Consider the following 22,728-nt stretch of genomic DNA (forward strand, 5'->3'; position numbering starts at 1 on the left):
CTCCATGCGCTACCTAGTTATCTCCTGAAAGACGTAAAAACATTTGAATCAGTATAAACTGAGTGAGTTCACAAGTTTTAGTAACTTGATAAATCGTATCGCGTCATAGTCTTGATAAAAATCATTCTATAACATAATTCTGATAGCATCATTGAAACACATGCTTAGTAAAACATAGTTCTGATAACATAATCTGGTAAAATCGTTCCGCGGGTTACGCGCGAACATTTCTGGGAACTGTGCTCGTCTGTGTAAGTGGCGTTGCCACTACGAGCGAAACAAGTAATACCGTCCCGCGGGTTACGCGCGGACACATCTGAAAAACCGTGCTCGTCTGTGTAAGTGGCGCTGCCACTACGAGCGAATAATACCGTCCCGCGGGTTACGCGCAGACGTTGTGCCGGAAAACAAGGCGCTCGTCTGCGTAAGAGGAGCGACCTCTACTAGCGGGCTCAATCCCATAGTACTGCCCCGTGACACGCTAGGCACTCGTCTGCGTAAGAGGTGCGACCCCTACGAGTGGGTGGATCAAACCAGCAGTCCCTACCCTTAGAGTTCCAATGGTAAAGTGATCACTTACTCGAATTCTAGCGCACATACATCGAAAACCATAGATAACCGTTCGCATTGCTCATCATGAAACATAATTTAAACACATAATCGCTTGCATAGCTTGTAAGTATACCATGATAAAACATTATTTAATTACGTGTCCCTCGCCCCGAAAACAGTTTAAAAGTAGTGAAAACAGTGAAAATAGGGGCTGTGAGACTCACCTGTGGTTCTTGTTAAGGGATTAATCGAGATTCGGGTTTTCTTGGTGTTGGCCTCGGAATTGAAGGTCTAGAACACGATTAAATAACAAGAAGTATACATATTAAGATCAAGAAATAGGAGAATATAAGGGTTGGAAAGTAGATCTCAAGGTTATATTCTCGGCTTACCTAGTAACAGGATCGGAAATGAAAACAACGGATGCTTGGGAGATGATTAGTGCAAGTTTGCAGTTCTTAAGAGAGAAGTTTGAAGTGTGTTTTGGGTGATAATTTAGGTTTACATATTTATAGGCAAACTCAAGGGAACACAATCCCTTGCTTTAGGGGATTGTAATCTTTTCATATCTAGGTGTAATGATGATAAAGTATGGAAATTTTTATTATTTATTTAAAAGTGGAGTAGTGGATAAAAGATTTTGATTTGATTTGGACAGGACATGCAGGTCTGTGGTTGGTGGGAGTAGGGTGGCTGACAGTTGACTTTTCATGTTACAGTGTGCTTTTTCAGGTACTTTTGTCAGTGTACAGTAAAAAGTGGAAAATCTCTGAAACACGCTACTGTTTCCTTTTGGGCGGGAGTAATCTCCTTACATCTGGAGAATAGACTAAGTGTTCTGAGCGTATAACTTTGTGCGCATAGCTTTCTGCGTAAAGAACATTTCTTTGCTGCGGGTAGGTGCGTAACCTTCTCGCAGTCAGGGACATTGAGTTTCATTTGTAGATTCTCCAGGTGGTCTTGGTATTTCAACATAGTGATCAGTTATGTTGAAGTCAATTCCATCTTGGAGCTTCAGACAAACTAGCTCTCAATGTTCCCGCCATGCGGGGAGGTTAGTCCCCTTTCCGCACGCGCATAAACGATTTGGGATGCACCCGCCTTAGCATCATGCGGGACGGTCAACCCATCATAAAGTTAAGTTACATGAAAACATAAAGCCAAAACACTCGCGCATGGCGCATATAACATATGCCCACGCTGGTTCTTATCATGGCGCGCTCGCGCAGGGCGCACATAACAAATGCACGCGCTGATTCTAATATGGCGCGCTCGCGCAAGGCGCATAATTACCTAATATTTAGGTTGATTACTTGGTTTAAGGGATTGAGAAATTACCAGGTGTCACATTCTCCTCCTGTTAAGAGAATTTCGTCCCGAAATTTAGGAGACGTCGCTGGCAGAAGTCATGTTCTGAAAGAGGTGTGGGTATTTCTTGCGCATTTGATCTTCTCTTTCCCAAGTGAATTCAGGCCCACGCCTTGAGTTCCATTGAACCTTTACTAACTTGATTTTGCTTCTGCGTAACTTTTGTTCTTTCCAATCGGTTACGGCTATAGGCTCTTCTACGAAGTGCAGTTGTTTGTCGATGTGAATCTCTTCCAACGGTAAAATCAACGTTTCGTCAGACAAACACATTTTGAGGTTGGATACATGAAACGTATCATGAACTCCACTGAGTTCGGCGGGTAAACGGAGTTTATAAGCAACCGGACCGATCCTTTCCAGGATCTCAAATGGTCCAATGTAGCGTGGATTCAACTTTCCTCGCTTGCCGAAACGGGGGACTCCTTTCCATGGAGAGACTTTCAAAAGTACTCTATCCCCTACTTGAAACTCCAACGGTTTCCTTCGCACATCAGCGTACCTCTTTTGTCTGTCGCGCGCTGTCTTAAGGCGATCCCTTATCTGAAAAATCTTGTCTGTTGTTTCTTGGATCAATTCTGGACCAGTCATTTGCTTGTCACCCACTTCAGCCCAGCACAGTGGGGATCTACACTTGCGCCCATACAAAGCTTCAAACGGCGCAGCCTTGATGCTTGTGTGATAACTGTTGTTGTATGAAAATTCAACCAATGGGAGATGAGTATCCCAGCTACCACCGAAATCGATTGCGCATGCGCGCAGCATATCTTCCAATGTCTGGATTGTTCGCTCGCTTTGTCCATTCGTTTGGGGATGATATGCCGTACTCATGTCGAGACGAGTACCTAAAGCCCCTTGTAACGATCTCCAAAACCTTGATGTGAACCGACTATCTCTATCAGAAATGATGGACACTGGGACTCCATGTTTTGAAACTACTTCTCGAATATACAATCGGGCTAACTTTTCCATCTTATCGGTTTCCTTGATCGGCAGGAAGTGCGCTGACTTAGTTAGCCGATCTACAATAACCCAGATTGTGTCATAACCCCCAGGTGTCCTTGGCAGTTTGGTGATGAAGTCCATAGAGATTTGTTCCCACTTCCACATGGGAATTTCTGGCTGCTGAAGCAACCCTGATGGTTTCTGGTATTCAGCCTTTACCTTTGAACACGTCAGGCACTTACTGACATACGTCGCGATGGCGCCTTTAAGATTGGGCCACCAATACAGCGCTTTAACATCTTGGTACATCTTGTCTGCGCCAGGATGTACGGAATACCGCGTCTTGTGAGCTTCGTTTAATACTTGCTCGCGCAATCCTCCCTTGAGAGGGACCCATATGCGGTTAGCGAAATATAGATTGCCGTTCTCTTTAAGTTCCAAACTCTTAATCATACCCCCAAGGGATTCGTTTTTAGCAAACTCTGGTTTCAAGGCTTCTTGCTGAGCGTCTCAGATGCGGGTAGAGAGATCTGCGCGAATGGTCAACCTTAGAGCCTTGACTCGTAGCGTTTTTATTCGCTCTTTCCTACTTAGCGCGTCTGCTACCACATTCGCCTTTCCAGGGTGATACCTTATTTCACAATCATAATCATTCAACAATTCAACCCATCTTCGTTGCCTCATGTTTAAATCCTTTTGATCCAATATATGTTGAAGGCTCTTGTGATCCGTAAAGATTATACACTTTGTACCATAGAGGTAATGACGCCAAATCTTTAGCGCGAAGACAACCGCTCCAAGTTCCAGATCATGCGTTGTGTAGTTCTTTTCATTGGTCTTGAGTTGGCGCGAGGCATACGCTATGACTTTGTCTCGCTGCATAAGGACACATCCGAGTCCCTGATGTGAAGCGTCGCAGTAAACGACGATGTCATCCGTCCCGTCGGGCAGAGACAAAATTGGCGCACTACATAACTTCTGTTTCAACATTTGAAACGCTGCTTCCTGATTTTCGCCCCAAACAAACTTCTTGTCTTTCTGAGTTAGCGCGGTCAGAGGTAGAGCTATCTTGGAGAAGTTCTCAATGAAGCGTCGATAGTAGCCAGCTAGTCCTAGGAATTGCCTCACCTCAGTTGGGGTTTTTGGCGCTTCCGAGTTTTCGATGGCCTTGACTTTGGAAGGATCAACGTGTATTCCTTTCTCGTTTACAACGTGACCGAGAAAGTGAACTTCTCTAAGCCAAAACTCACACTTGGAAAACTTCGCATACAACTTTTCTTTCCTCAACAATTCCAAAATCAATCTCAGGTGTTGCTCATGCTCGGTCTTGGTCCGAGAGTAAATCAGAATATCATCTATAAATACAATCACAAACTTGTCCAAGTATGGTTTGCACACGCGGTTCATCAGATCCATGAATACAGCCGGCGCATTAGTTAGCCCGAAATGCATCACTAAGAACTCATAATGGCCGTATCTAGTTCGGAAGGCTGTTTTCGGCACATCTTCCTCATGGACCCTAAGTTGGTGGTATCCTGACCGTAGATCTATCTTTGAATAATAACTGGATCCCTGCAACTGGTCAAATAAGTCGTCAATCCTCGGTAAGGGGTACCGATTCTTGACTGTCAGCTTGTTCAGTTCCCTATAGTCAATACACATTCTGAACGAACCATCCTTCTTTTTAACAAACAGCACTGGAGCTCCCCAAGGTGAGAAGCTTGGGCGTATGAAACCCCTATCCAATAGTTCCTGTAGCTGATTGGATAGTTCTTGCATCTCAGATGGAGCTAGTCGATAAGGCGCTCGAGCTACTGGCGCAGCTCCTGGGACTAAATCAATACGAAACTCGACTTGTCGCGGCGGCGGTAATCCGGGCAAATCTTCAGGAAAAACTTCTGGAAATTCGCGCACTACTGGTAAGTCTTCAATTCTTCGCTCATCTCCTTTCTCTACTACATGCGCCAGGAAGGCGTAGCACCCTTTCCTTAGGCACTTGCGCGCCTTTAGGCACGAAATCAGTTTTGTCGCAACTCCCCTTCTTTCCCCTTGAATTACCAAGGTCTCTCCGTTCAACAGTGGGACCCGAACCTGCTTCTCATGGCAAATAACTTCCGCGTGGTTCTCGACTAACCAATCCATACCTATCACAATGTCAAAACTTCCCAAGTCTATTGGCAACAAGTTAATATTGAACCCGTGACCTCCCATGACTATTACACATTGTTCAGTTCTTTCGTTCGCGCATAACTGCCTACCATTGGCTAGTTCTATAGTATAAGGTGTGTCAAGCCTACTGGTTGCTAGGCCTAGGGAGTCTTTAAACTCAGCGGATATAAAACTTAGGTCAGTGCCAGTATCAAATAAGACAGATGCAAAATGGCCGTTAAGCAAAAACGTACCGGTTACCACATTCGGCTCTTCTTTAGCTTCGCCCGCGCCGATCACAAAAGCTCTCCCGCGAGCTTGGTTTCCCCTTTGCGGGCAATCCCGACTGAAATGCCCTGGCTTTCCGCATGCGTAGCAGTTGTCACTGGCTCCAGCTTCCTTAGCACGGCAATTCACCGTTTTGTGCCCTGGCCTGTTACATTTGGCGCACATGACGCTCGCGCATTCACCCCCGTGGTGAAACTTGCATTTGTTGCACCATGGGTAAGGCCCACTGTATCCTTTCCTTGTTGGCTCCGCGGCTTGGATCGCGTAAACCCTTGCGCTCTCCTGCTTCTTGAACGGTGGCTGCTTGGAGTCGGACCCTTGGTGGTGAGAGTTCCATTTCCTCTTGGAGTCAGGGGTTCGCTGTTCGTTTCCGCGCGTAGTCAACATACCCGCACGGACCGTATCCCTTGTAAGGGTGATGGCCCGCGCTACCGCCTCATCAAAGGTTGGAGGCGCTGCGGCGTTGAGCGGAACCCTAACAACAGGAGGTAACCCAAAGATATACCTCTCGATCTTCTTTTCCTCCGTGTTTGCCATGTCTAGCACCAACTGGCAAAGCTCGTTGAACCGGTTGTTGTAGGCGTCGATATCCGTTCCTACCATGGTGTGGTTCCAGAATTCCTGTTGCAGGCTCTGAATTTCTGCGCGAGAGCAGAACTTTTTCATCATCATCTCTTTCAGCTCCTCCCAGGTCCTGTGGAGAGCAACTTCTCGCCCCAATGTCTTCACTTGAAGCTTCCACCAAGACGAAGCTGCTTCTTGGAACATGCAGGTCGCGTAAAGGACCTTCTGGTTCTCACTACATCCGCTAATGGAGAGAACTGTCTCCATCTTGTCAATCCAGTTGTAGAGCCCAATGGCCCTTTCGGTACCCTTGAATGGCCAAGGCTTACAGGCCATAAATGTCTTGTAGGAGCATCCTTTGTCCAAGGCTCCTGATTCGGGTTCTGGGGTCTCATTCTGACGACCCTGACTTGATTCGGCCTTGCTGGCCTCGTGTGTTGCGATCGCTTGCGCGATTATTTCCGCGAGTTCCTCGGGTGTCATGGTAATTCCCTTGGCTCTAGTTGGAGGCATTCTCGCTTTAAAAGAGTGAAAATATAACAACTTAGCGCATGTATTCTGAGCACATAATGTTTTTATCTTTATTTACTAGACACTGTGTGACCCGTGTTCCTAAGTGTGTGTATAGTTTCTTTTGAAAATATTTTCTTTGAAAAATATTTCTTGCGATTTCCCCCAACGGTTATAGTCTAGGTTAAAACTTCTTTTCCTAGTTCGCTATAACCAGTGCTCTGATACCAATCTGTCACACCCGGCCCTGAGCGGCGGAAACAGCCGGGCGCGCGCGCTGTGGGGATTGATAATTAAGCACGGGCCATTGCAAACATTCAAAGTAAGATTTTCATTGCGCATGAAATGTTTAATACAAATACATTACATTGTTTAAAAATTACATAAAAACATCCAAGTATAAAAACTGTTGAAGATTTCCACGCCATATCCCCTTGCGCGGCGGGAACAACCACGCGCATCGAAGGGATAGAACTAAAATCTTCCAAAAAGCTAGTTTTAGATGTTCAGCGTGAGGTGCTCTAAGTGTGACTCCATGCGCTACCTAGTTATCTCCTGAAAGACGTAAAAACATTTGAATCAGTATAAACTGAGTGAGTTCACAAGTTTTAGTAACTTGATAAATTGTATCGCGTCATAGTCTTGATAAAAATCATTCTATAACATAATTCTGATAGCATCATTGAAACACATGCTTAGTAAAACATAGTTCTGATAACATAATCTGGTAAAATCGTTCCGCGGGTTACGCGCGAACATTTCTGGGAACTGTGCTCGTCTGTGTAAGTGGCGTTGCCACTACGAGCGAAACAAGTAATACCGTCCCGCGGGTTACGCGCGGACACATCTGAAAAACCGTGCTCGTCTGTGTAAGTGGCGCTGCCACTACGAGCGAATAATACCGTCCCGCGGGTTACGCGCAGACGTTGTGCCGGAAAACAAGGCGCTCGTCTGCGTAAGAGGAGCGACCTCTACGAGCGGGCTCAATCCCATAGTACTGCCCCGTGACACGCTAGGCACTCGTCTGCGTAAGAGGTGCGACCCCTACGAGTGGGTGGATCAAACCAGCAGTCCCTACCCTTAGAGTTCCAATGGTAAAGTGATCACTTACTCGAATTCTAGCGCACATACATCGAAAACCATAGATAACCGTTCGCATTGCTCATCATGAAACATAATTTAAACACATAATCGCTTGCATAGCTTGTAAGTATACCATGATAAAACATTATTTAAGTACGTGTCCCTCGCCCCGAAAACAGTTTAAAAGTAGTGAAAACAGTGAAAATAGGGGCTGTGAGACTCACCTGTGGTTCTTGTTAAGGGATTAATCGAGATTCGGGTTTTCTTGGTGTTGGCCTCGGAATTGAAGGTCTAGAACACGATTAAATAACAAGAAGTATACATATTAAGATCAAGAAATAGGAGAATATAAGGGTTGGAAAGTAGATCTCAAGGTTATATTCTCGGCTTACCTAGTAACAGGATCGGAAATGAAAACAACGGATGCTTGGGAGATGATTAGTGCAAGTTTGCAGTTCTTAAGAGAGAAGTTTGAAGTGTGTTTTGGGTGATAATTTAGGTTTACATATTTATAGGCAAACTCAAGGGAACACAATCCCTTGCTTTAGGGGATTGTAATCTTTTCATATCTAGGTGTAATGATGATAAAGTATGGAAATTTTTATTATTTATTTAAAAGTGGAGTAGTGGATAAAAGATTTTGATTTGATTTGGACAGGACATGCAGGTCTGTGGTTGGTGGGAGTAGGGTGGCTGACAGTTGACTTTTCATGTTACAGTGTGCTTTTTCAGGTACTTTTGTCAGTGTACAGTAAAAAGTGGAAAATCTCTGAAACACGCTACTGTTTCCTTTTGGGCGGGAGTAATCTCCTTACATCTGGAGAATAGACTAAGTGTTCTGAGCGTATAACTTTGTGCGCATAGCTTTCTGCGTAAAGAACATTTCTTTGCTGCGGGTAGGTGCGTAACCTTCTCGCAGTCAGGGACATTGAGTTTCATTTGTAGATTCTCCAGGTGGTCTTGGTATTTCAACATAGTGATCAGTTATGTTGAAGTCAATTCCATCTTGGAGCTTCAGACAAACTAGCTCTCAATGTTCCCGCCATGCGGGGAGGTTAGTCCCCTTTCCGCACGCGCATAAACGATTTGGGATGCACCCGCCTTAGCATCATGCGGGACGGTCAACCCATCATAAAGTTAAGTTACATGAAAACATAAAGCCAAAACACTCGCGCATGGCGCATATAACATATGCCCACGCTGGTTCTTACATGGCGCGCTCGCGCAGGGCGCACTCAACAAATGCACGCGCTGATTCTAATATGGCGCGCTCGCGCAAGGCGCATAATTACCTAATATTTAGGTTGATTACTTGGTTTAAGGGATTGGGAAATTACCGGGTGTCACATTTAGTTTATAGAAATATCCCAGTTAATACGGTCAATTGTACATTCTGTGAGGAAGGATTAGAAGATGCAAATTATTTCCTTATCTTTGTCATATGGCTAACGCATCTGGCAGTTCATTAGGTCTTGGTGCAAGATCGCCCTCTTCTCCTTCTATGTTCGTGATCCTCTTACAATTTATAAAGTCATTCTTCTTTGCAACAAAAAGAATAGGGTGATTCAAGGTATTATTATGACAATATGTTGGTGCATCTGGAGAGTGAGAAACTAAGCAATCTTTGAAATAAGGACATCTTGGTTTCCAAGATGATTGGGCTCTAGTTTTTTTGTCAGTTTGGCTTGTTTAATAAAAGTGATCAGTCGAGAAAAGAAAAAAGAAAGAATACAAAAGGAGATATGGATGCACATGTGAAATGTGAATGCCTTTACTAGAACAACCTAAAATTGTACCAGAAAATAATAATAATAATAATAATATGAAAAAAAATCAAATAACATAAATAAGTTTGTGAAGGGAAGTTAATGGATAATCAGTATTGACAAGTAAATTAACAATGAAATATAAATTACAACATCATACACCAGTGTTTACATATATACAGTGATCTACAGATTCATAAATTTTCATGAAAGAAGATAGAAAATAGGCTAGACTAATAACTTAAGAAACTAAAAAGTATACTTCTAAATATTTGTAATTAAGGTGATAAAAGTTACTACATATCTTACTATACTAATAAACAAAAATCTACCTATTCTAATAAAGTAAAATAGTTATGGACACTTGTCATGTTTTGGTTAATTATCCACAATTCTTTTCCCTCAAAAACTAATACCTTAATTAACTCTAATATATGTAATAGATCAATAATTATTCATTTTCCTTTTATACTTATTTATATTATATTTATACATTTTTATAAAAATAAATATTAACATATTCTTTTACTATATATTCCAAAATACTTGGTGAAATCTAAAAATCAACAACAAACCACGTTTGTCAAATATTGAAAAGAATATAATTTCAGATGTTATCATTAACATATTGTACTATGTATATTGTAGGAAATTGTAAAGAAAAATAAACTCGAATATGCTTTCATTTTATAAAGTTATTTTATAATCATTAAATTATAAATATATGCTTAAAATTCGATCTATTTTTTTAAAATCAATCAATTTATCTATTATTGTTGTTGTTGTTGTTGTAAATTGTCATATAAATTTATAGATTAAAAATCTATACTTTAAATCTATCCATTTATTTTTCGGTTAATTTAGGAAACTCTATATATGTTAAAATGTAAGGACAGTATATATCAATCACTCTCAGACATAACAAAGTTTATCATATTTAATTTCTTATTTATCAAGGATTGTTCCGGGTTTTTTGTGTAACTTAAATTTGATTTTTATGGGTCAAAAGTTGGTAAATATGTTGTTCGGTACAATTGTATTTAGGATCAAAATTTGTTACAGGTCAGAAATGGGAAATCTGTGTATTTTTAAAAATTTGAGAATGCAAATAGATTTATTATCAAATTTGTTACGGGTTTAAAGTGTTGACTTGAAAATGTCAAACGGATGAAAGTTATAATTTTAAACATGACTTGGGTTTCATAATTACGATTGATGTGAAACTTAGCTCGAAACGGTGATCCAGACGACTTGATTTTTGTTAATTTAGGTTCAAAAACCCGAATTGAAGCATTATTTCGTCGTTTTGGAGCACCGTTTCAAACGAAGTTTTACATCAATCGACTCGTATCCTCCTTTCGATCAAAAACCCTAAAACATTAGTTTGAAATTCGGAAAAAAGTATAACGCCGTTAAGTCATTTTTAACGGGGGACCATTGGGGGGCAACTTTTTTAAATTTGGGACCGCCAGTGGTGATAAAATGAATAGTGATTATTATCGGCCAATGCCAGTCAATAAGGATTATTAAAATCCAATAAACCTTTTGGAAATAATCAAAAGGTTCGAGATTTGGCAAATTGACTATTTTTTTCTCGACTATTAAAATTTAAGAAAAGATTGTGAGCACTTTCGACATGCCACCCCCAGACCTATCACTGCTTCTAACTTTTATCAAATTTGAAATAGTTGTGTAAGCGTTAACTTTTCCTTCAATTGTGATCAAAGCGTTGTATGAAAAGCATGTCATGCAAAACTATGTTCAAATAGAGCAAAATAATCACAAAATTGAATGAGTTAACATGCTACCTTTTTATGTTGTCATTATGACAAAGTCGATATGTTCCCTGAAATTTATTGAAATCTTTTCATGGTGTAGCTCAGAAAAACATAGTTCATAAAAAACATCTGTCGTTGCAACTTATGTTCTCTTTTTCTTTGATGGGTGGTAAATTGATAAATATATCAATAAATGTAACACTTATTTTGCATTTAAGCTAAGTTGTTAGAACTACTATTGTATGAGAACTCTTATTCCTGAAATTAGTTAATAACCAAAATTCTTTCAATTATACATATGTGGCACTGAGAATGAAGTTTTCAATAGAAAGAGCGTTCTCGGATACATTTCTGCACGTGCATTTTTTTTTATTAAGTTCATTAAAAAAATCATTTTGTGATTTAAATAAAATTAATTTATGTACACATAGTATACAGACAAGCATAGATATAATACATTTTTTCATATACGTTATGTAATAATTTGCTTTACTTGTAATTTTATAATTTGGATAATCCCGTGTGTGACACGAGCTTTAAAACTAGTATACTAATAAACAAAAATAATGACAATGATGTGTCATAGCTCGGCTGGCTCAAGGGTAAGCCTACTAAGGCAACTGCTTTGGGCCTCTCATTTATAAAGGCCTCATTTTTTATGGATACTATATATGCATATGTTAAATTGAGTCTCCTAGTGTCACACCCCGACCAAAAGCGGCGGAACATGCCGAGGTGTAACGATTGTCCATAAGCACATGACACTAATTAAAGTGACAATATTTAATAAACTCATTTCATTTCACAACATCGAAAATGTCACATAACAATTATCCATAAAATAACCATAAACAAGATATCACAAAATATGGCAAATTGATATTGTTCATTTTTACTAATATCCTAAGGTCTTTGATGTCGTTTTATTCACAATCATAAATCAACCAAGATGTAAACCTGCAACATTTCATAAAATAAAGTTTGTCAACACAAAGGTCGGTGAGCAATTCATAAGTTTAATCATATTAGTATATAATAAAGATAGCCACAAAACTTGCATACGAAACGATAAATAAAAGTGGTAATTTGGATAAATAGATATCGCTAAACACATTAGCGACACCTAGCTATAAGGAGATGCCAAATAGTCTAGGATTTTATAGTTATCGTTAATTGCATTACGTTAACGACACCTTGCTATAAGGGGAAGCCAAATAGTCCAGGATTTTATAGTTCCACCAACCAAAAGCGATAAACACATAGGCATATAAGCATAGAACACCAAATCGAGCAATTATTTAGGTAAAGTATACAACTACGTTTGTGGTTTAAGATTCAAATATAAAGCATTTTGTTGAATAAGTATGAAATGTCACCCCCAAAATAAAAGATGAAAAATGGGGTATGAAGTACTCACCTTCAAGTGGTAAACTTGAAAGATGATAATTTGGAGATTTGTCGGAACGACGAGTTTAACGCACAATGCCTAATAAGAAAAAAAGTCTTGAATTTAGAAAGGTTGTCTTGAAGGTCTTTAAACAAAATAAATGTTGAGAAATGTAAATAATTAAAGTTCAAGGTTTAAAATGTGACTATTTAAAATTTATAATAATAACCCTTTAAAAATGTAAGTTTGCTCGAAACCGGGTTAAAGTATCTAACCTTAATATTTACTCAACCTATGTTAAGTAATAAGGTGGGTAAAATGCAAGAATGCAAATCCCTTTGGAATAAAGATACTAAAACGAGTTTTTTTTTATCGAGTGTTCGGGTTGTCGGTTCGGGTCTTGATAATTGGTCAAACCCAAAGTCAACTTTCCAAAATATTGAATGTTATGAGATAACTCAATAAAATTTAATAAGACTTAACCAAGTATGTAGTTCCATTGTTTTAGAACTAACAATGCACGTTAAGCGAGTGTTCGGTTTTGTCGGTCCAAACTTTGTTATGAGATCAAGTTGGATCCAACATTTCCAAGTACTTAAGAAAATATTTAAAAATCAATTTGTAACTATTTTTAAAGAAATATACAAGTCTTGATGGCTAAAAAAACACACTTGTGTGTCTTAAGCGAACAAGAATCGTTTTGGTTCGGTTTCCATCTCACAACAAGTTCATAGATGGTTTCCACATGTCCAAACACTAAAGAACTTGTATAATAATGTACAAATAAAAAAATACCAAAAGTTAACAATAAAGTCTTTAAACAAAAGTTCGGTTTTCGGTTCGGATCGTGTTTCGGGTTATGACCGAGGTAAGATTCTACAAACCCATAACCATAGAATTTGTAAAAATGATTTTAGAAACTTAGATCTAACACTAAGTATGTTTAAACAAACAAAACTAGTAACAAAGTTCGGTTTACGGTTTAGAGCTATTTACGGTTAAACCGAAGCATAGACTTTTAAAAACCCATAACCATGGAACTTGTAAACATGACCAACAAACTAAAATAAGCAAGATTAATACGTATGAACAAGTTATATAGATGTATATATATCAAGGACACGAAGTCCTCCATGAAGCCTTGCCTTATGGGGTCCGAAACCTCACCGACCGGAATCGGAGAAGTAACTACCAAAGGTAAACAAGGGGTGTATATTATATATATGTTGCACAACCATAAACAAGTATCAATAAGGCTACATAAACTAATTAAGATGAAAAACCAAAATCCTTCAAGAACACTTAAGAAGATAACCTTGAATATTTGATGTTTGAGAGAGTTTTTTTTTTTTTTTGGAGTTGTAGCAAGGGAAAATGAAGAGGAAATGTGGTGTATATATAGGGTAATGTTGGTGGTCAAATATGGGTGTGAGACACAAGAGTTTTCATGCAAAATGGATTAAGACAAAAACACAAAACAACAAATAAATAAATAATAAATAAATAAATAAATAAAAATAAAAATAGGATGTTTTCAAGCCCCAACAAGTGTGAAACAATATTGTAACATAAATCCATCATTTTGATTATAACATAAGCTTCGGTTTACAAATCGGGTCGGTTTACATAATAAACAAATACAAAAACGAATACAAACAAGACCCGAAATTGACGAATGTCACACATAGTTTTTTTTTTTTTTCAATGTATTAGTTAGTTTGTTGTTTCTTTTGGATTATTCTGTACCTTTGAATAAAAATAATGTTTAAAATAGGTTAACTTTTTCAACTTAACTATATATATTATATTATTTTGTTATCCATAAACATATTTGACTTTAAGAGTTGGTGCAACCAAGTGAGTTGAAATTATTAAGGCAGACTCACAGTTGCGGATTTGAGGTATTCTATATTTACTTTTCACTATCTAGTCGAAATTCATAAAATTAAAGTGTTTATATTCTTGCCCACTATAATCAATATTTTTGAACAAGCCAATATCAACTTACATTTTTACGCTAAGTAAGGATATTAGTTGATTGTTGTCGGTTCTAAATCCAAATAAACAAAGAGGGATTACAATATTGAATTTTTAAAAAGGCCTCGATTTTAAGTTTCGCTTTAAGCCTTCACTACGGTTGAGCCAACCCTGACATAGCCATATTAAATCATAATTTCTAATTTCTATTCTCCTTAACCATTCTATTCATGGGTCATGGGTTGAAATCATTTTGGTAATTAGGTTATAAAATAGTTAATTTTCTATTCTAATATTTCATCTCATTCATACTAGCAATCAATGGGTCATGGGCCAAAACCATTTTGACAATTGAGTTATAAAACAGTCACAAAATTAAAAGTAAAATATTGATTGAAGATAACACAGATAGAAACATGAAAAACAAATAGAAAATAGTAAAAAACAATCTTTTTCTAATGTTGTTTTATTCACTCGATGTCTAGTTTTTCCTCATGAACATGGTCTAAATTTGTTTATATTAGATGACGATTTGTATATCATTATGATAAAACAACAAATGCTGTATATAAAGAGATTTTATCCAATTTATAAATTTGATATTCCAGACTTCTTATTGTTTTTACAATAAATTTCATTTCTTTTTTACCTTAACTTTGTTCATTTATTTCAAATAGCAAACCTTATTTTTTATCATTTAATAAATCCCGTGTAATATATGGGTTCAAAAGCTATTAATCTTTATATATTAAAAACTCAACATAAAAACTCAACGTGTATAACTGTCATTAACACAAATACAAAGAGTAGCACAAACCACTTGCTTTCATGTCAAGTTAAAAATGTGCCAGTTTATTTTGTTTTATTTTATTTTAATTAAGTAGTTACTAAACGCTAAAGTAGATCAATAGTGCACAGTACAGGTCTACAGGAGCCTGCTTGGGCACTGGCCGGTTGATTACTTGATGCCACATATTGGGCTTGGTTATGCATCACACTCGCATTTATAAGATGAACCCAGTTTAGAGGGACAACGCTGTTAAAGTAATACTCTTTTATATTTTTTTGGTTAATGGCTGGCAAATTAGTTATTACGAGCCCTAACAATTTAAGACCTAAATGTACTAAACAACCAAAAATTCAAGCTTAAAGGCCGACGTTTGCTACACATATGGGGTCACGAGGCTTGCCAAAAAATTACTATTTTTTACATGTTTTTTTAATTTGTAGCACACCTAGCGACCTACCTATCACTTGGGCCACCAATGCGTATGGTATGATAATCAATTTGATGATGTGGATGCCTTGGTGATTTCCTTGAACTTATCGACGTTGATAAGTTGTGAGGCCGATCAATATGTTATGAGTGGATTATGGAATCAAGGTGACTTTGGATTTTCTATGAAGTTTTCATATTGATTTACCGGTAACGTTTGTGATGCTTTTCAAAGGAATTTCTTTTAACTCATGATCCATCTTAGTGTTTTTAGGTATGTATTACAAAAGCAAACTAATAGTAAACCGTTCAAGTTAGCTGAGTAGAAGCAACGAGACTAGCTGATTATGAAATTAGTGTTTGTATTTTTAGGAAGCGATGCTAAACATTACACAATTACACACACAAAAGGGGAGAGAGAGAGAGAGAGAGAGAAGAGGTTAAAAAAATACCAAGAGCAAAAAACCATTGGATCCACCAATTGTCCCATTTGTATATTAATAACACGCCATTCTAATAATCTTTTATAAAACATTGTTTGGTAAATGGAATATTTTACTTTTATTAGAAAAACATAATTATTGTTTTGATGATTAAACTAATGAATTATTATGACTTCATGTATTATTGATGCGGTATTTTAGTTAGGCTTTCGAAAAGTATAAACATAAATAAGTTTGTAACATGTCTCAAATAAATTATGCAAACATAAATATAAATAAAAAAACTGCTAATAAATCCACCTATGATACAACTAAAAGTACATTTGTTTTGTTTTTGGAAAGATACAATGCTTCAACACGAAGATTATGGAAACAAAACCTTAATAATGAAGGTTTTGGTAAGTGGTTTAAGATGCTTAGTTTCTAGTTGTAGGGATGAGATGGGTACGTTACCCATATCCGTATCTGATTGTACCCGTACCAAAAATTAATAAGAATGAGCAGCGATACTCGTATCGAATTGATTGGTACAGTACAAATATGAGTATGAGTGCCGACATTACTAATACCACAACCAAAACAAAAACTAAAATCAATAAACTATAATTCCAAAGTAAACCACAATAATGAATATAATGATATGTTCGATACTTTGTAAATCATAATGCGTTCAATGATGATACGGTTTAAGGATTTATTCTATATATTGAATATAGACAGTCTTGGTAAAATCTCTACATATTACATACGGGTACAAAATACCAAACGTACCCATACCGTATGCGTACCTGTACCAAAAATCAATAAATTCGAGTACCGATACTCATCCGAATAGGCTAAATCGGTACAGGTACGGGTATAGATACAGGTACGATACATGCATGAGTAATGAAAATATGAAATTAAATCGATCTAATCAAATGGCCTTCTAGTCTAATGACATGAGGGTGGTGATTAAAATTTGAGATTTGTTTGGTCTCTAAGTTTGAAAAAGGGGGGGGGGTGTTAATTGATGGGTTTCCTCTTTGATGATGAGCTTGGTAAGTCAGATCTAGATCGTTAAAATCAGTATGAGCGTTTGACATCACGTCTCAAGATAATTCATTTGGGTATTAAAGATAGTTTCAAATGCTATTAAGATTGATTTAATCTATTTCAAGGTTTTAAGCAAAATTATAATGTCAAGATTATAAGATACCAACCATCCCCTTCTAAAGGAAAATCATGAAAATAATCTATTCATTGTGTTTACCATATATATGATTTAAGAGTGTTTTCCATCAGACTCAAACTAACCAGACACAAACACATATTAGTGGTGAACATCGGGTACCGAGTACTGACACCTTATTGATACCGGAATCCATATCGTACAGGTGCTTACAGAACCAATAGATTCGATATGGTATCCGGTACCCATTTTTCTTAAAACTCGACATCGATATTCAGTATCAGTATCAGGCTGGTTCAATACCAAAATCATATAGATATAAACAATTTACAGCGAGTACCAACACCGTACCGATAAATTCAATAAAATATTCACTACCTATTTTTTCTTAAAATTCGATACCGGTAAAGTAGCATATGATACTCACAAATACTCTTGTGTAGACTAGAGTCGTGACCACTCTCTCTCTCATACCCTGGTGACTGAGATGAAATGAAATCCATGATGAAAATGGCGGTTTTGTTTTCCCTCCCATTTTAAAAATAAATCTAAAAACCGCGTTGAAATTCACTCCAACAACAACAACAACCCCACCCCCAATTTTATTTTCATTTTTCCCTCTTTTTCATTTCAACCAAAATTCAAAACCCTAAAATCTCAATTTTCCCCCAATTTCCTCCTTCAACCACTTTCAAAACCCTAATTTCACTTCCCGATGGCAGAATCAATCAATTCACGCTTCTCTGCACAAACCCTAGCCCCGAATTTGAGCTTCCGGAGTGGTAAAGTGGACACGCACGCCACTGCACGCATGCTGTTTGATACTATAGCACAGCAATCGGATGATTCAGAGGTAACTGAATCGGTAACTGAATTGAATAACGAAGCGGTTGATACGAGTCAGCCGTTGATGCCAACGGAAGTTCTAGAAGATTCCGACGGCGTTGAAGCTAATACTTTATCTGAGCCTTTGAGTCCTGTTGCTGATAACGGTAACGGTGACGGTGACGGTGACGGTACTGACGATGAGACTAATGCGTGGATCTCGTGTAATCAGAGTGAGTCTGACGGTTATAAGTCGAGTTGGTTTGAAGATGTTTACGAGAAGCCGTCTATGGTGGTATGCTCTAGTGTTTAATGTTAATTGAAGTTGTAATGATTATTACTTGTATGTGTTGTATGCTGCTGCTACTGAGTTATAAGTGAATACTTGAATCGATTTGCTTAATTGCTTATCTATTAGTCTACTAGTGTTGTTTGTATATGACTTCCATATTTATTACAGGCATGACGCGGTCGAGGTGATTTGAAAAACGCCTTATTTTACGTAAGGTGACAGAATACGTAGCAGGGGCAGATTTACTGTTTATGAATATTTGAATTAATTTGCATAATTGCATTTTTGTTATTACATGCATATCTATTAGTCAACTAGTGTTGTTTCTTTATGACTTGAAAGCTCTTTTTTTGTTTAGGACTCTAGGTTTACTGAATTGGAATGTTATGTTTATAGGAAATTATAAATTCAACATAGAAGTCAAGTCACTACACTAATGGTTTTGAAGTTGTTTGATTATTTCGATTTTGTTGAGGTTTATTACATCATACATGATTTCCTTTTGGCTTATTAGCTATTAACCAGTCAGTTGCTTCTAATGATTTGTGTTTTTAGTTAAAATTATGCTTTTTTGCTTTGAGGATGTGGAATAGTTGTTTTTTATTTGCTATTTATACTATATAGTTAGTACTAGATGGGTACGTTCTTACAAGTTACAAGCTATGTCTGTTTGCAGTTACTAAGTCTCTTGCAGTCTTTAAAGTCGGGTAATATAAGTTATAAAATTGCAGGATGCAGGGCTTGAAAACTTGGGCAATACTTGTTTTTTCAATGCAGTTATGCAGTGTTTCACTCACTCTGTGCTACTTGTTCAGGGTCTATATTCATGCACACATCCGACACCTTGTGAATGTATGTTCTAAATCTTCATTACCTTTTATTTCAGTTTACTTTATTTCAAGTTACAGTTATGTTGATTATGGGGTTTTTTTTTTAAATTTGTGGCTGACTGCTTATGAATGCTATATTTTGGCTTTGCAGATAGCCATGAACAGTTCTGTTTGATTTGTGCATTACGCGAACACATTGAACTTTCATTATCACCAAATACAAAAAGTGTCTCTCCTTGGAAATTTGTCGACAATCTGACTTGTATCCTTCTGTCTATTACATACTATAGTTTTTGTTTCATGAACTGTATTACCTGGTTAACATCTGTTCTCTCCAACCTGTTTTAAATATGTAATCCTTAATGTAATGACTATCAGATTTTTCATCATCATTTCTGAGATATCAACAAGAAGATGCTCATGAATTCTTGCAATGCTTTCTAGACAGACTTGAAAGCTGTTTAACCAATATAAAAACAAAAGATGATAATTTCGTCAAGCAAGTATTTGGAGGCCGTGTTATTAGCAAAGTAAGAATTCAATCCTCATTAATTTCTCTACATTTTAAGATACTGATTAATTAATTATCTAATTCTTTACTTATCTTTTTTCTTGTTATATGATTTTCAGTTAAGATGTTGCAACTGCAATCACATATCTGATACATACGAGCCATCAGTCGACCTAAGCTTGGAAATTGAAGATGCAAATAGTCTTTCAACCGCCCTTGAATCTTTTACAAAAGTCGAACACATTGAAGATGAAGAAATGAAGTTTACATGTGACCATTGTAAGCAAAAAGTGTCGGTTGACAAACAGCTTATGCTGGATCTGATCCCGCCTATTTGTGCTTTCCATTTAAAAAGATTCAAAAATGATGGATCTTATGTGGAAAAAATTGACAAACACGTGGAGTTTCCTCTAGAGTTGGATTTGCAACCGTTCACATCTGGCAGTCAGTGTAATAATGTGAGCTCATTCCTTAAATGTTTATTTAATGGTATATGTATTATAAGCAGAGAGCCCAAGCGCCCGGTCCCGCAACACTGAAGCCTAAAAACCGCAACCAATTTAATTGATAGCCAACCAATTTAGTTTTATCACAGAACACATTTTTAAAAATAAAATAAAAATTAAACGTGCTAAATGGGTCAACCCACGAACCTGCCTGGTTTACCTGAACTAGGCAAAACGGGAACCCAAAACTGATGCAAACTCGTTTATTTCAAACTAAACTTGCGAATTTCGTGTTAGGTTTGTGTCGTCAGAAATTTACAGCCCCAAAATTTATGTGCATATTTACTTATTAGATACCACAATTTATGTTGGCAGTTGGATTTCACATATGAACTGTATGCAGTTGTTGTACATGCTGGCTTTACATCCAGCTCGGGTCATTATTATTGTTACATTCGTTCCGCACCTGATAAATGGTGCAAGTTTGACGACAGAAAGGTAATGAATATGTAATTTACAGTATAATGTTTATAATATATAAGCATATGTAATTTGGAATTTGACTTAATTATTATTGCATTTTGATAGGTTACTTATGTTTCAGAAGCATGTGTGTTATCAGAAGAAGCATACATTCTATTCTATGCAAAACAAAGCACACCTTGGTTTTCAAACTTTCTAGAAACATTTTCATTTAGCACAAACTTTTCAAACACTTCACCTAAATCAGTTCTGGAGAATGTGGACCCACCAAGTATTCCCCAATCTGATGACATGGCACCACTTACGCCTATTAGTAACCTAATAAAGTCAAACTCTCCATTGACCCTTAAAGAATACGGTTCTAACCACCGAACCGAAGTTGAGAAGAATACACGTGTCATTTCTCCAACGACGCCACCTAGATCTCCTGAACTTGATTCTTCTGATGATGACATTACAGGTGATTTAAGTTTAAACATATGTTTTAGAGAAACTTGCACAAATGGTCTCTGTAGTTTGACCAAATTGCAAGTTTGGTCCCTGGATTTTTAAAGATTGCAAACTTAGTCCAAATATTTGTGATGGGGTTGCAAATTTAGTCCACATCGTTAATCTCAGTTAAAGCTAACTGGGATTAATGGTGAGGACTAAACGCGCAACCTTTTCACTAATGTTTGAACTTGCAATATGGTAAAACCGCAAGGATCATTTGTGCAATGCCTTCCAAGTTTTAATGATCTGATTTTGATATTATTGAAACTGTTAAAACTTGATTATGATGATGTGGCTTACAGGTGTGGTGTTTGCTGCAAAGCCGGAGAAATTGAAGCTTGTGAAGAAAGTTACGAGTAAGAGACCGAGAGATAATGAAGTCGATGACTCAGCAAAACAAGAGGCGCTGAGAATATGTAGGAGGATGCCGGGCTCAAGGGGGAAGTTATTAATGTCCGCATTGTCTTCTGGTGGTTCAAGAAAGAACTATACTAAGTCAAGCGGCAGTTATTAAGTATCAATGTATCATAACCTGGTAAGTTGTGGATGTTTAAATTCGGGTTTTGTAGGCTTTTTTTGTAGTGGGTGCTTGAAGTTAAAAGTGTTTTAGGTTGTAGAGGTGTTAAGTTGTTAACGGCAGACTATGTTTTCTTTGTTGTTAAATAAAACTTGTTATAATGTTAAACTTCTTGTCTTTATTTGCAACAGATTCTATAAAAGTATTATATAAGGGTGATTGCATATTTGCTCTTCCAATCCCTTCTTTATTGCATATTTTACTACAAGTTGACCCGTAGTACAACTTTTTTTCCCCTGTCATTTATGATTTCTGATAAATGTTAAGACAACTTTTTCATTTGGCTAATAGCTGTTTAGTATACAGTTGGTGATATACTTAGTTTATCCCTGGACACGCATAATCACGTAACATGTATAGGAACCAGTTTATGCGTATATGCATGAACAGAACTGATGCAGGATCCGGTCCATCATTTGGCCCGGCCCAAATGTTTCGTTTCTTTATTTATAATTTGAGTCTTAGGTCTTTTTGTTTAGTTAGTTGATTGATTTTAATAAAGAATTTGTAAGCTTTAAGCTTGTTAACCGAATGATTCAAGAACTATGTATGCATTTTAGAGAGAAGTATAAGCATAACACATCAGTTTGCTCAACCATTTGAAGAGCATGCTGAAACTGTAAACGATCTATTGGATTCGTGCAGTTTTGTCCGAGAGAGATGGCCAGATGGGCGTGAATCAGCAGATGGTGCAGGTCTGTGGTTAATACATCAATACAGTTCAGTAAGTTCCAAGCAGGAAATGAGAGCACACAATCTAGTGTTAATTTTTATTTATGATGATTTGGCACTTTCTAATGTGTCTAATTTTAGCCTTTCTTTTAAAGTCTTCAATATACACGTGTTTTTTTTTTAATTTTTATTTTTAATGTAGATCGATTAATCTTCTCCCATTGCGATTTACTCTTCCAAAAATACTTCAATCTTTTTATTTTTGAACGGCATAAATACTTCAATCTAGGTTTGTTGATTCTGCCTCGCTGCTTCTGTTGGTTTTGATGCATATATAATCCACAGTTTATAATAACAAGATTCTCTAGTTGGAAAATAAATAAAAGTTTGGGAAACAGCAAAAGCAA

General features: G+C 37.3%; 1 protein-coding gene across 1 annotated transcript; it reads left to right on the top strand.

Moving 5' to 3' along the window:
- The first annotated feature begins 18,263 nt into the window (after positions 1-18,263).
- Positions 18,264-21,731, top strand: LOC143532512 (ubiquitin carboxyl-terminal hydrolase 20-like). The gene is made up of 8 exons (XM_077027549.1): positions 18,264-18,313; positions 19,042-19,162; positions 19,292-19,402; positions 19,519-19,670; positions 19,771-20,109; positions 20,473-20,595; positions 20,686-21,040; positions 21,375-21,731. Exons 1-8 carry the CDS (start codon positions 18,308-18,310, stop codon positions 21,584-21,586), a joined length of 1,419 nt encoding a protein of 472 aa, XP_076883664.1. The 5' UTR covers positions 18,264-18,307; the 3' UTR covers positions 21,587-21,731.
- The last annotated feature ends 997 nt before the right edge of the window (positions 21,732-22,728 follow it).

This window comes from Bidens hawaiensis, unplaced genomic scaffold, assembly GCF_021521415.1.
Source record: "Bidens hawaiensis isolate Kalapana, Puna unplaced genomic scaffold, B.hawaiensis_p1.1 tig00009451_1, whole genome shotgun sequence".
Taxonomy (NCBI): Eukaryota; Viridiplantae; Streptophyta; class Magnoliopsida; order Asterales; family Asteraceae; genus Bidens; species Bidens hawaiensis.